Genomic DNA, 15,342 nt, shown 5'->3' on the forward strand with positions numbered 1-15,342 from the left:
TACCCACTTTACCATGCTCCCCCTCAACATTCTGCTATGTGGGCTCATTTGTTCATTTATGCAACACACATATAGGCCGCTTAATCCAGGAACATGGATTAAAAATACACCCTTGACCTCAAAAACTCATTATTTCATAAAGCTTCAGTGGCTGAGAGATTCCAAACGGAGTCAAGAGGTCACTCTGGTGGACATTCTTATGGACTGTATAGATAACCCTTTTTAGGTTTTGATGTACTGGAATAGCTAGAAGTAAATACCTGAAACTATCAAACTCCAACCCAGTAGCCTTGACTCTTGAAGATGATTGTGTAACAATGTAGCTTACAAGGGGTGACTGTGTGACTGTGAAAACCTTGTAAATCACACTCCCTTTATCCAGTTTATGGATGGATGAGTAGAAAAATGGGGACAAAAAAATGTAATGAAAAATAGGGTGGGATACGGGGTGTTCTAGTTTGCTAATGCTGGTGGAATGCAAAACACCAGAGATGGATTGGCTTTTATAAAAGGGGGTTTATTTGGTTACACTATTACAGTCTTAAGGCCATAAAGTGTCCACATCAGCAACTGAGTAACTTCACTGGAGGATGGCCAATGGTGTCCGGAAAAACCTCTGTTTGCTGGGAAGGCACATGGCTGGCCTCTGCTTCAAACTTCTGGTTTCAAAATGGCTTTCTCCCAGGACGTTCCTCTCTAGGCTGCAGTTCCTCAAAAATGTCACTCTTAGCTGCACTTGGGATATTTGTCCTCTCTCAGCTTCTCCAGAGCAAGAATCTGCTTTCAACGGCCGTCTTCAAACTGTCTCTCATCTGCAGCTCCTGTGCTTTCTTCAAAGTGTCCCTCTTGGCTGTGGCAGCTTGCTTTTGTCTGATGTTATATAGTGCTCCAGTAATTTAATTCAGACCCACCCAATGGGCAGGCCAACACCTCCATGGAAATTATCCAGAGTCATCACCCACAGTTGGGTGGGGTGCATCTCCATGGAAACACTCAAAGAATTACAATCTAATTAACACTAATAGGTCTGCCCACACAAGATTACATCAAAGATAATGGCATTTGGGGGACATAATACATTCAAACTGGCACAGGGGGAATGATTTGGGAATTCTTTTTTACTTTTATTTTTTATTCTTATTCTGATTTTTTCTGGTGTAAGGAAAATGTTCAAAAATAGATTGGGGTGGTGAATGCACAACTATATAATGGCACTGTGAACAAATGATTGTAACTTTGGATGATTGCATGGTGTGTGAATATATCACAATAAAACTGAATTAAACACACACACACACACACACACACACACACAAACTCATTATTTCAGTGGGTAAGACAGACTAATGACTATTTTCCCAAACTATATAGGCCTACAGGGCCCAAAAAGGGACAGTGAGGACGACTATTTGAAATGCAGACTCACCCAGAGAACCTGGAAGGGAAGTAGGGCTGAATTATCCTCTTCCCTAGAACACAACCCAGAGAAAGGTGGGCTTATAGCACTCTCACTCACTCACACCTGCACAAGCAGCTCTACCACTGACCAATCCCAGCCTCCTGCAGCCTCAGCCTTGCGGGCGTCCAGCCTGACCCCAAAAGATGTCTTTCTGGCTCATCGAAAGAACACATATATGAGGCCATTGCACAGAAACGTGCTTCTACTTCCTTCACAAAAATTCAGTTAGCAAAAGCTATTCGTTCAATAGCAATGGGCATTATTTCCAGGTGCAGAGCAGGCTGGACTAGACATTGTCATATACTTAATGTTATTAAATCAAAAGGATTATTTTCTTCATAACTATAAAAGGTGTGCAATGTTGGTTCACCATAAGAAACAACTTGCACGCTCATATTAACTTGAACACTTGAAGTGCATGTAATAGGAGACTGTGTCAGCACTAGTCAACCAGTCCACACTCAGGCAAGCTGTGTTTATTTGAGCTAATAGGGTTGAGTCACTAGCTGGTGAGAGCAGTGTTGTGGCACTTTATAATCATCTAGAGTCTCAGAATAATGCAAAACTCCCATATAAATCTATGCTGATAAAAGAAGAAATCTACCAATGAGTGATGACTTGTTGAGGGCACAAGTCAAGAAAAAAGACAAAAGTCAACAGCTATGGAAGAGTACAACTCTGCCTCCATCCCACTTTTATCTGGGCCTCACTATTTCCAGAGTTTACTCTGAGTGCCCCATAATATCATTCTTCTTGGGAAGAGGCTGGAGTCTCCTTAAACCAAAGACTGTTTAGGGAGAAATGTATCCCCAGCTCCCACACTTCATTGGTCTTTGGCCCAAAGCTACCAGTTGTTCCAATAAAATCACTGTTCTTACTAAGCTCTGCCCCTGGCTGTGTAGTGGTCACCAAATGGCAGCTACCTACCCAGCCTTCAGCACTAGTTCCAGGTCAGAAGAAATATAGCTTATTCAGTGTTCTAATTCCACTGCCCTGCTTGTCCACCTACCTTTGACCCTAATATCTTAACCATAGAGATTAGAGCTGCCATTATGCAAAATACCAGAAACAGATTGGCTTTTAAAAAGGGGGTTTATTTGGTTACAAGTTTACAGTTCTAAGGCCATAAAAGTGTCCAAACTATGGCATCAACAGGAGGATATCTTCACTGAAGAAAGGCTGGTGGCGTCTGGAACATCTCTGTCAGCTGGGAAGGCATGTGGCTGGCATCTGCTGATCCTTGCTCCAGGGTTCTGGTTTCAAAATGGCTTTCTTCAAATATCTCTGGACTTTTGTCTTAGTCCATCTCTCTCAGCTCCTGTGCATCCTTGCTTCTTTCTCCCAGGGCATTTCTCTCTAAGCGTTTGGGGGTTTTCTCTTAGCTTCTCCAGGGCAAACTCTGGGCTTCATCTCTTAGCTTGGCATCTCCAAACATCCTTCTGTCCACAATTCCGAGCATCTCTCAGTGTCAGCAAGCATCAGTGTTGGCCCTGGAGCTCGCTTCAGTAGTCCAGTGAACTTATCAAGACCCACCCTGAATGGACGGGGGCTGCACCTCCATGGAAATAATTCAGTCAGATGTTCCACTCTAATCAACAGACTAATCCACCTGCCCCCACAAGATTGCATTAAAGAATACGGCTTTTCTGGCAGACACAATATATCCAAAGCAACACACACCTCCTTTAAAAAATTTCACGTCATATTTAAATTATACAAAAGCAGTATAAAGAAACAGTGATGCCTGTGAACCCATCACCCAATTTAAAAAGAAAACACTGGAGTGGATAGCCCAGTTGGAGCCCTCTGACTCCTGAGCTAACTTCCCCATTGCACAGCTGACACGCATAACTCAACTGACAGCATGAGGCTAATATTCAGAAGTTATGACACAGAGAAGGAAAGCAAATGAGCATTTCATATGTCACTCCTCCCAGAGGCCCTTTGGCCATATTCCTTGGGGAGCAGATGGTGCCTCAACACCATCCTTCCACCCCACAGAGGAGGAAGAAATAAACAGTTAACAAGGCAAAAATGTCCACATCATGCTACATTGCTAGCCATAAGGAAAATCATCTCTCATGTGATGAGACAATGGCCCAACTCCCCATGGGATCAACTGGTCTGTTCTAGAATGGCTTTGCCATTGCAGAGCTAGAGAGTACCTTGTAGAGATTTTGTCCTTTTTCTCTTTTTAGTAAATAAGCAATCTTGACCTCACAGGCAGACTTTACTGCCCCATCCCAAGTGACAGGAAAATCTCCAGTGGGCTCTTAAAAGAGCAGTTCCTCCTTTTTAAAGGAAGTTGTGAGCCATTTAACTAAAGGATAAATATGTACAAGAATAATGATAATACTTTAACAGACCTTCATTTTCCCTATTCCCTCTTATCTGGACCAGTCCCCTAAGGGAGAACTTCCTTTCCATTTTACTCTCTATTACACGCTGAGTTAATTTCCTCCCTCCATCGCAGTTTTGATCACGATCTTCTTCACGGACCAGATCTTCTTTGCTTTCCTCTCTTATGCTAGGGTTTTCAAAATTTGTCCCCAACCTCTTTCCAATTGTCATATATACTCCTCCCACCATACTTTTTTTTTTCTTTAACCAAACAAAACTATTTATTGTTGTCAGTACAAGTCAGAAAGAAGCAGGATAAAAGAAATTCAGGTAGCACCAGAACAAATTTTATTAAGAAGGAAAAAACTCTTAATTTTTCATCTGGTCTTTCAATGAAATTTTAATAGGAAAACAAATCCTTAGTTGAAATGGGAACCAAAGCCAGTGAGTGCATGGCATAACCAACCCTTGTAAATTTTCAAAATCTCATTAAACTGTATGCTTCACCTCTCAGGAGGATAATTGAGTATCTTTTCTTGGTTTTATGTTAGGAGGAAATCTAGGTTTGCAGATCTGACTTAAAAGCAATATATCACATTTCTCTCATTATTAATATCCATCATTCTCTGACCTCAGATCTGCACCTGCAGAGCACAGAAAAGGCAGGTTTCCTGGCCACTAAGTAGTTCTATTCCAGTGATTAAACTGGAAACTGCTCAAGTCCAACACCCTGAAGCCTGGAAAGAAAGAGGAGATTGCCAGAAATGGATTGATATTCAGCTGAGTTTGTCTAACTCAGTGTTTCTCGCATTGATTTTGTGAAAGGGCCAGTGTTGTGTCACAGTTTTTAAGAGGGTTCCATGATTGAGCAAGGTTGGGAAGTACAGCTTATTCATTGGAGACAGAAAGTAAGTAAACATTTTTAATGTTGCTTAATTGAGCTTCTGTGCTCATCTGAGAGTGGACTCTTTCCCCCCACCACACACACACACACACACACACACACACACACTGCTGGAAACAGCTGTTAATACCACTGATCACAGTTTGAAAACATTGCCCTAAGTTGTGAAGATTGGATTTTTTATAAACATGCTAGATTTATAAATTCTGTGTGTTCTTTTTCAGAGCAGATAGACCGGAAATGTGCACATTAACCTGGATGATAACTGCTTTTGTTCACAGCTCTTTGGCATCCTCTTTAGAACCGCCATCCTAGACTCACTAACAACCTTAATATTCATGGCAAATCACACCTCAATCTGGGTTCCCATTTGGAATCAAGTAAAATTTGGAATCAAGTTCAGATTTGGAAGCAAGCTGTCTCCATTCCACCCTGACGACTCCTCCCAAATCTGGAGAAAAAGATAGATGAACCAGCTCAATAATCCCTTCCTTCCTTCCTTCCTTCCTTCCTTCCTTCCTTCCTTCCTTCCTTCTTGTCTCTCTCTCTGCCTTCCTCCATCTCTCTCTCTCTCCTCCTCTCTTTCTCTCGCTTTCTCTCTTTCTCTGGTCAAAACTGACTTTGATGAAAATACAGCATGCACCAAAATATTACCATGGCACATTTGTGAATTACTAAACTAAAACTTACTCCTTTTGCATCAATTAGAGTCTCTTCAAACACCACAGAATTTCTACCAAGTAAGTTATTTATGTGACCTTATGTGATAATTATACATAAACAATACCAACATAGTCAAAGAAACAAATAAAAATTGCATTAACTTGAAATTTTTAATGAGCACATTGTCTTAGGACTTTGGAGTATCTACATTGTCCTAGAGAAGCTTTGACAATTTTTTTTTTTTACCTTCCTTCTAGGCCAAATGAAACATTATGCTTCATCATCAGTTATGATGTTCTCTAGAAATATCTTATTTTCTTTCTTTTGAAAGTTCAGAAATATGTCAAATCTACAATTTTCTGGTTATCTTGTAAATATGAAGCCCATGTTTCATGTTATCACTGTTCTTGCAAAATGAGTTTTTTGAAGTTCATATTTTTCTTCCTCAATATTTTTCTTGCAAATGACCACTTATTTGAAAAACCAAAACTCTGACCACTGAAACCCAGCTGGGAGACCCTGGTTGATCAGGAAAATACTTAGAGCACAATATAGACGTCCGTCCTACCGTCCCTAAACTTCTCAAGCCATTGAAACTTACTAATCACAAAACATCACTGTATGACTGTATTAAGCTTCTTTTTAGCATAGCTGAATTCATTTAACTACACAAAATTTGGCATTAGCTTTTGTTCCAAATAATGCTCACTTTTTAGGTGAATTCATCCTAGCTGCTCTTAGCTCTCAAGTGGTTGTGTAACTGCAAACATTTTGAGTGTGCCACTGACAGAATACAGTGTGCAGTTAACCTCTGAAGAGAGAAAGTGCATAGGTGGATGTGATTTATCTTGGTAGAGGTAGCAGAGATGGACATATTTGTGAGGACAAGCAGGCATATAGCAAGACAGCAGAGTATCAGGGAATGGGCAAGACAAAACAGCTGGCACTTAGAGATGAATATTTTCTCTGAAAACTCTATCAGATTGCAATATCTCAGCCTGTTCCTCTAACCCCTTTCTGGTTATCTATTTTTAGAAAAGAAAACCTTATGTGATGGCAGAAGGCGAAAATTCAGGGCCCACCTTGAAACCACTGGTGTTTCACGTGGATGAAACCACTCCTAAAGTAGTGCAAAGTGTCCTCCTGGAGCGTGGCTGGAATGAGTTCAATCGGCAAGAGCACAGTGTTGAAGGCTGGAATCTGTACTGGAAGACTTCTTTTCGAATGACCGAACATACCAACGTTAAGCCTTGGCAGCGGCTGAACCATCACCCAGGAACAACCAAACTTACCAGGAAGGACCATTTGGCCAAATGCCTAATGAACATGAGAAGAATTTATGGCACTTCTCTTTATGAATTCATTCCTCAGACATTTATCATGCCCAGTGACTATAACAAGTTTGTAGCTGCATAGTCTAAGGAGAAACAGATGCTGGGTGCAAAGCATAGCTACTGGATTTGCAAGCTTGCAGAATTGTCTCGTGGGAGGGGAATACTAATTTTCAGTGACATCAAGGACTTACTCTTTGATGATACGGATATCGTCCAGAAGTACATCTGCAACCCTTTGCTGGTTGGTAAATATAAATGTGACCTTCGCATCTATGTTTGTGTCATTGGCTTCAAGCCTTTGACCGTTTATATTTATCAGGAAGGATTAGTGTGGTTCGCCACGGAAAAGTTTGATCTCAGTGATTTGCATAATGATTATGCCCATTTGACCAACAGCAGCATCAACACATCTGGGGCCTCATATGAGAAGATAAAAGAGGTGATTGGTCATGGTTCCAAATGGACACTCAGTAGGTTCTTTTCCTACCTCCATAGTTATGATGGGGACCATCCACTTTTGTGGCAGAAAATCAGCCACATGGCTGTTCTCACAGTGCTTGCCATGGCCCCCTCGGTCCCCTGTGCTGCCAACTGCTTTGGGCTCTTTGGATTTGACATTCTGATCGATGACAATTTTAAGCCATGGCTTTTAGAAGTTAACTATAGCCCAGCCTTATCCTTGGGATGTAAGGCTGATGTTACAGTGAAGAGAAAACTTATCCATGATGTTATTGAACTGATTCACTTAAATGGTCCCAGAAAGGAGGGGAAAGAATGTAGTCATGCTTTGTGTGGGCCTTCGGATGTCTCCTTTGCTAAAAGTGATAGAGGTAGATTCGGTTATGTTGGCAGTTCTCGTCCTTGTGGGTCTCTCTCATGCTTCACAAGCAGAATATTTAAAATGGACAAATCTAAACAAAAAGCTGTAGGAGCATGTCCCAAAAATGCACGTACCTCCCAACTTAGAGAAATGATGAACATGCAGAAGAATTTAGCTCTATCAGCAAGAGAGCCACCCAAAGTCAAACCAAAGTTAAAAAGTGGGCATGCCCCTGGCATGACATTCACACCCCACCTGTCACTCGTGCCATTGCACACCTGCAAGCCAACCATCTCCTCGAGTTTCCTCTCAGACAACAGCAAGAAGCCAGACCCCCATGCAGGCAACTTTGTCCTCATTTTTCCTTTCAATGAAGCTGCTTTTGGAGCTTCTGGGAATGGATTAAATGTCAAAAGAATAGTCCAAGAGCTCCAGAAACAAATGAATAAGCAACATTCCCAAGTGGCAGGAAATAAAACAAAAAAGTGACATCCCAGGGAAAGAGACAGCTTAAGTCCGTGCCTGACACATTCAGACTATTAACTACATTATTGGGAATATATGCATGGATGCATATATAAATATAAAATTTCTGACAAAGTATAACATGTTCGAGCCATTTTTAAATTATATTACATTGCTCACATCTCTTGGGATAATAAAACCCAGTCCTTTATGTGTACTCACGTATGCTTTATTACAATTATTCTACGTATTTATTTAAACATGGGGAAAAAGATTATTGTACTAGTTTTTAAAGGATTCTTAGATGAAAACAGTCCAAAAAATTCAGGAGTTGACTTTTTGATTTTCAATCAACCATTTCTGTTCAAAATTATTTTTGTCAACTTAATGATCAAACTGTCGTTGAGGGTAAATTATGGCAAAGTCAGTAAAAATCCGCAGATGACACTGTTTTTACAGGTTCTGGGGCCCTAAATCAGGCATTGCACCAGATAGCTCTCCATTAAGGGCATTCATCTGCAGTATTTTAAAGGCACTGCTCTTGGTTGGCCTTGTCACATTATCTTCCCAGTGTCAAATGTCAGAACTTGCCAGACCCAGGTATGTCATCACTCCTGCCAGACAGAAAAGCACTGGAAGACTCTTCAGAGATAAAAGTTCCAGTGAATTTACTTGAAAGCATTGTGAAAGCTAAGTGAAAGAAGTCAGACACTAAAGACCACATATTGTATGATTCCAGGTATATAAAATGTCCAAAGTTGGTAATTCCAGAGAGGCAGAGAGATATAGTTGCCAGGAGCTGGGGACTGCGAGAATGGGGAGTGACTGCTTAATGTGTATGGGGTTTTATTTTGCAGTGATAAAAATGTTCTGGAACGAGATAGTGGCAAATGTTCTCAACATTCTGAATGTACTAAATGTCACTAATGGTAAATTTTATGTGTATTCTATTACAATAAAAAGAAGTTGAAAGAAAACAAAAGCAAAAACAAACCAAGATAGGCAAGACTAAGCAGTTGTGAATAGGGATTCATAATGGGTGATACAATTATAAAAAGCAAAATTCACGGAAGCGATTACTAAGAATGTCAAGATAATGATTGCTTATTGTGATTATGATGGTGCACACGGAGGATGCTTCTGGAGCGGCTGGTAAAATTCTATCACTTGATCTGGATTGGGTTTGGAAACAAAGAACCAAAGAGGGGAAAAAAAAATTCCAGTGGGTTTAGACATGAGGCTATACTGCATATTTTGTTCATTGCCTGTTTTCATGCATTTATATATTTATTTGTTCCCAACCCTGTTCCAGGAAGGTTTAAAGGAGTCAAGTAAGAATATAAGCCAATCAAGAGTGTTCTGATCTTGTTGGCCAAGTCTCTATAGTAGTTGGCAAATAATGTAAAGGTCCTTTTTCTCAAATCCTTGAGCATTCTAAAGAAACCAAAACAAGCAACTGGAAGTACTTGAAAACTAGAGATTAAGCTCTCCCTCAGTTATTTTTTTTTCTTAAATACTCACTTCTGGTTTTGGTTTTATTGACTCCTTTGACATGAAGGTCAATCTTATAGAATTGGGCAAGACATTTGTGTTTAAGGAAAAACGGCTTTATGTGAACATAGCAAGTTTTAGGGTAAGAACAGCCTTGGACCATCGGTGAAGAAAATCATGTAAAATCTGGGCAATATATCTCTTATGGTAAAATGTGGGCCAATTAAACTGAAATAACAATGAGTTAATATAAGCAACAGGAAACCTATATGCATAGAATTTTCATGCCATTCAGGTGCCCAAACACCAAGAGAAAAGGAGGAAATAACATAGAAACTTCCTTGCTGGAGTAAAATAGACAAAATAACTACAGAGTAATGAGGATTTATTAAGGAGATATATGGTAGTTATTTAAAAGTATGTGGACTTCTGCTTGCAGGAAGATGGAGAAGTACTTCACCCTATTTCTTCCACTAAGTACAACTAAAAATCTGGGCATTATATATACAAAACAAACGTAAGAAGACACTGAAAGCTGTAGAGAGGGAAGACCATCTGGGGAACTTGCAATCCAAAGAACAACATGGCAGTAAGTTCTCTGGGTTTTCTTTTTGCCTCATCCCTCCTATACTGGATTCTAAAGAAGCCAACAATTCAGAAACACAATTTGGCATAGACAGAATGTCTAAGTCTGCTCTCTCTAGACAAAGGATCAAGAAAGGGGCAGCCTAGCAAAATAGGAAACTTTTAGGAAATAACCATTCTGTTGCAACACTGTGCTTTCACCCCCACCTATGCCAGCATTTGCAGCCTTTAATTCTTCCTCACCAGGCTGTAATGATGCATCTCAACCACCTCTGGGATGGTGTCAGAAAAGGCCAAGTAGGGAGTAGGAACTTTCATTCCCGCTGGGCAGTAATGAGCCTCTCACCCCACTCTGTGGTATCTGTAGAGGTCCACTGGGGAGAATACCCACCCCCACCCAAAACTATCAAAGAGCAACCCCCTCAGGTATGAGTGGGAACCTGGTCATTCATCCCCAACTGACAGTAATAAAATGATTTCCCCCTTCCCCTGCCAGAGTCTTGTCAGAGGAAAGGAGCTAAAACAGAGGATTTAAATAAGATCCAGAGTCCCATAGTACCCAAAGTGTCGAAGTATCATTTGGCACTCACTCTTCATGCAAAGAAGCAGGAAGATTTTAAACCAAGTGGAAAAAAGACAATAGATGACAAGACTGAGATGACTGAACTATTAGAATTAGCTGCAAAGTTTTTAAAGAAGCCATCAGAAAAGTGTTTCAAGGAGCAATTATAGACACATTTGAAACAAATGAGTGAATAGAAATAGAGTCTCAGCAAAAAATCATTAAGTTTCAGCACAGAAATAAAAGATATAAAGAAGAACCAAATGGAAATTTTAGAAATGAAAGAAATTGTAACTGAAAAAACTCAGTGGATGGGCTGAATAGCAGAATAAAGCGGACAGAGGAGAGAATCAGTGAACTGTGAGATAAAACACTAGAAATTACCCAATCTGAACAACAAAGATAAGAGACTGAAAAAAAATTAACAGAGCTTCCGGGATCTGTGGTCCTATAACTGAAGACCTAGCATTTGTGTCATCAGAGTCCTGGAAGAAGAAGAGAAAGAAGGCAGGACTCAAAAAGTATTCAAAGCTATAAGGCCTGAAAGTTTCCCAAATTTAGCTAAAACACACACACACACACACACACACACACACTTTCAAGAAGATGAGAAAATGCCAAACAAATAAACTTGAAGAAATCCAAACCAAGACACATCATAATCAAACACCTGAAAATTACACACAATGAAAAAATCTTGAAAACAGCAACAGAGAAATGAAACCTTACTTATTTGATGAAAGACAGTTTGAATGACAGCAAATCCAGCAATTCCAGAAATCAGGGAATCCAGAATGAAGTGGTCCAACATTTTTCAAGCTCTGAAAGAAAATAACTGTCAAGCCAGAATCCTATATCCAGTGAGCATATCCTTCAGGAATAGAGAGGAAATCCATGACATCATCAGATGAAGGAACATTAAGAGAACTTGTTGCCAGTAGACTGACCCTAAAAGAATAGCTAAAGATGTTTTCTAAACAGAAAGGAAATGATTAAAGAAGGAATCTTGGAACATTAAAGGAGGAAAGAACATGAAAAACAAAAATATGGGTCAATATAGTAGACTCTCCTCTTCATGAGTTTTCTAAATATTTGTCTATTGAAGCAAAAATTATAGCACAGTCTGTTATGGTTCTAAAAGTATATAGAGGGAATAGGACAACTCTATTATAAATGGGGGAGAATAATGGGATGTGAAGGGAGGTAAGTTTTCTACATTTCAATAGAACTGGCAATATGACACTAGTAGACTGTGGTGAGTTATGTCTATCTCTTGTAATATCTAGAGCAACCATTAAAGAGCTGTAATCATTATAGATAAATAAAATTTGAATTCCAAAAATTGTTCAAATAACCCATAGGAGAGCAGGAAAACAAAGCAGAAACAAAAAGCAGAGAGAACAAATAGGAAAAAAAAAAAAAGGCAGATGTAAGCCCTAGTATATAAATAATTACATTAAACTTAAATAGTATAAATACAGCAGTTCAACAGATGGCAAGTGGATTTAAAAATATGCCCCAACTCTATGCTGTCTACAAGAAGCTCACTTCAAATATAATGATAGAGACTGGTGAAAGTAAAAGAATGAAAATGATTTAGCAGGAAAACATCAATAAAAAGAAAGCAGGAGTGGCAATATTTAAATCAGATAAAGTAGAATTCAGAGTAAAGAGGGAAAAGAGACAGAGATTACTTGATATTTTGATAAAAAGGTAAATCCACCATGAAGACACAGCAATCCTAAACATATATGCACCAAACACAACAGAGCTGCAAAATATGAAACTAATTCTGATATAACTGTAAGGAAAAATAGACAAATCCACAATCACAGTTGGAGACTTCAACACTCCTCTCTCAACAATTGATAGAACTAGGCAAAAATATAGAAGAACTCAACACCAGCAACTAACAGGAGGTAATCAACATTATGGAACACTCCACCCAACAACAACCAAATACACATTCTTTTCAAGTGCCCATAAAACATATACTGAGCTAGACCATTTTCTGGGCCATAAAAAAGGAATTCAAGGAATTGAAATCCCGGATCTAGGGGAATAGTGCTTACTAATGTGTATTCTCCAGTCATTGTATATGAATGCAGTGTGAGTTATTTCCAGGGGTGTTTAGGAAGATTTTTGCTCCAAAATAAAACTTAAAGATTGACCTCAAGATTTTAGACAATTCTTGTAGGTTGCAATAAAACATGTTGCACTTTTACAGAACACTATCTCTAGCCCTGATGCCAGGACACTTATGCAAGTCAAAATTTTAATGCTTCAAAAATTCATTTACTGTGAGCTCTCATAGTGGGGCCTCCAGATCGGCAGGGGGCAAGGGGTAGCCACGGAGGTCTACATCCTGCCCTTTCACTACCAGGAGAGTAACCTGGAGCGGGGACACACAGTGTTTAAGATAGAAGTGCTAATGAATGGAAGAAAACATTTTGTTGAAAACAGGTACAGCAAGTTCCATGCCTTGTACCAAAACCTTAATAAATATATAAAAACTCCAGACATCCCTTCTGAACGTGATAGAAACTGGGTCCCCAAAGTCCTGGAACAATGACTTGAAAAGGTTTGGAGACATATTTACAGGATGTCATTTTAGAAAATGAAGAGCTTCTCAAACTGTTTCTTGATTTCCTCAATGTGTGACACTTGCCCCTCTGCCAAAGGTAGAAGGTTGCGGATCTTTTGATGAGACAGAATCTGAATGGTCAAGAAAACTGTCCTACCAGCCAGTGCCACTGATCCTCAGGGAGCCATACGACTTGCCTACAGCTAGCGATTTTCCAAATGTGGTTATTGAAGGAGCTCTCTGTGGGATATTTTACTCTCATCTGCAGCCCAGGTGCAAATCCTACATGGCTGAAAGAAGCTGAAGCTAGTTTCGAAGTTGTAGTCACGGTAATCGATACCTACTAAATTAACCTAAAGTCTATGACCTAACAGCTCTAGCTAGTGGTAAAATGCCCAGTCCAGCTTAATTCAGGGCAGGGATGTTCCCATTAGAGCGGTGCTTCTAAAAATAGAAACAGAACCAGGGTGATGGCCAGGTTAGGACCAGTGTTTAAGAAGTACGCTGTCACTGCCAACTTAGAAACCCACGAAAGGAGGCTCAGAAGTTTCCAGGGAGCACTAAGTGGAAAAACACAAGGTTACTCTCTGTTTCAGTAGCACCACATTTGCTGATTGAAAATCGTATCATAAATCATGCTAAGACTGACCAATGGTGGTAGATTTTTTGCTCAGATTTTATGACATACTAATCTTTTCACAGTGAGCTTTCCTCTGTTAGTGATTAAGTACATTCTGAAGTGCTGGCACCAGGAAAGTATCACAGAAACACACTGCACTAAATGTGAGGAAGGAACTGAACTGGAATTTAATTGTGCTGACAATATCAAGGCATTTTTTTAAAATGATGGCATTTTTATTTATATTACACTGGAGTTGTATCATGCCCAGGGGTTATTTCTAACATCAGTACATAAGATAAAATGGGGGCATTATCAAGATTTCCCTTGTAAACCCTTTTAAAAGGTGCCGTATTGGAAATCTGTACAACCACCACAACTATGTTTTCCTCATTGTTGGAAGAAATGACTGTTTCTGCGGTTGAAGGCGAAAGGAAGTTGTTGGTGTTTGTTTAAGGGTCATTTTGTATAAAAAGTGTATACCTTTTAATGAGGGTGTCGGGGACTGATTTTGGTAATGAATGTACAACTACATAATGGTACTGTGAACAATCAAATGTACAATTTGTTTTGTATGACTGCGTGGTATGTGAATATATCTCAATAAAATGAATAATTAAAAAAATAAAAATAAAAATAAAAAAAGTGAAAAAAAAAAAAAGTACATACCTTTAAACACTAGAATCACACTCAGCCCTGCCAGGTGCTTGCCCACTGGGAGGAAGGTGTGACTTGAGCAAATGCCAGATTGGCAACAACCATCTCGGTTTACTCCAGGACATACACCCCTGGAATGGGTGGTATTACAGCAGCATTTAATGTTACTGTCCTCATTGTTTCCTCTACACTGACCTCACATATTGCATCAATGTAAGTTAAACGTGTTTATGATATCACTCCACTGTACATCAAATAGCCATTCATATTTTGAATAGGAAAGAATAAAAACATATGTGCTACTTTAAAATATATATATATATTTACTGGGATCCTACCTTTCTTTACATTTTGAGAGCTCAAAAAATTTCAGAATTTTGATAATGTAACCAATTGCACTAAAATATCCTTATGATGATGGAAAAGAAGCAAAGACAAAAAGTGGCAGTTCTAAATCAAGGCCTACTCATTCAGGCTTCTGGTTCATGCTACTAAAGGCAAGTTGCCAAACCCTCTGCCTGTAATAAAGGAGTTATGCTATTGCTACTAAGGGAAGTGAAAGTTGCAGAAATTTATAGGAACAGAGAAAAGTAGTCATGAGAGAAAAAACTATGATAAGAGATCAAGTGGGGTCAGAGAAAGGAAGACACAGTGATATAAAGAAGTAAACAGACATGACAATACATTTAAAGGCAACCATGGAAGTAGTTCCTATTTTAGGATTTCTCTCCCAACCATTTTTGGTCTGGCTATAATTTTGAAAATCAATTACTTTTTCTTGATCTATTGGACATATGCTTAGCACTGGCAACCAAAATTCACCATGATAAATCTCATCCGTGTTACAGTTGTTCTCATC

The 15,342-nt window shown here is 39.3% G+C and overlaps 1 protein-coding gene and 1 pseudogene across 1 annotated transcript; both read left to right on the forward strand.

Annotated features, from left to right (window-relative positions):
• The first annotated feature begins 6,407 nt into the window (after nucleotides 1-6,407).
• Nucleotides 6,408-8,069, forward strand: TTLL2 (tubulin tyrosine ligase like 2). Its single transcript, XM_037817888.1, is given in 1 exon segment — nucleotides 6,408-8,069. A coding segment is annotated over 1 exon segment (1,590 nt). The 5' UTR covers nucleotides 6,408-6,419; the 3' UTR covers nucleotides 8,010-8,069.
• Nucleotides 8,070-9,119: 1,050 nt separating this feature from the next.
• LOC119519910 lies at nucleotides 9,120-13,511 on the forward strand (annotated as a pseudogene).
• Nucleotides 13,512-15,342: the final 1,831 nt, after the last annotated feature.

The sequence above is a fragment of the Choloepus didactylus genome, chromosome 24 (assembly GCF_015220235.1).
Source record: "Choloepus didactylus isolate mChoDid1 chromosome 24, mChoDid1.pri, whole genome shotgun sequence".
Lineage (NCBI taxonomy): Eukaryota > Metazoa > Chordata > Mammalia > Pilosa > Megalonychidae > Choloepus > Choloepus didactylus.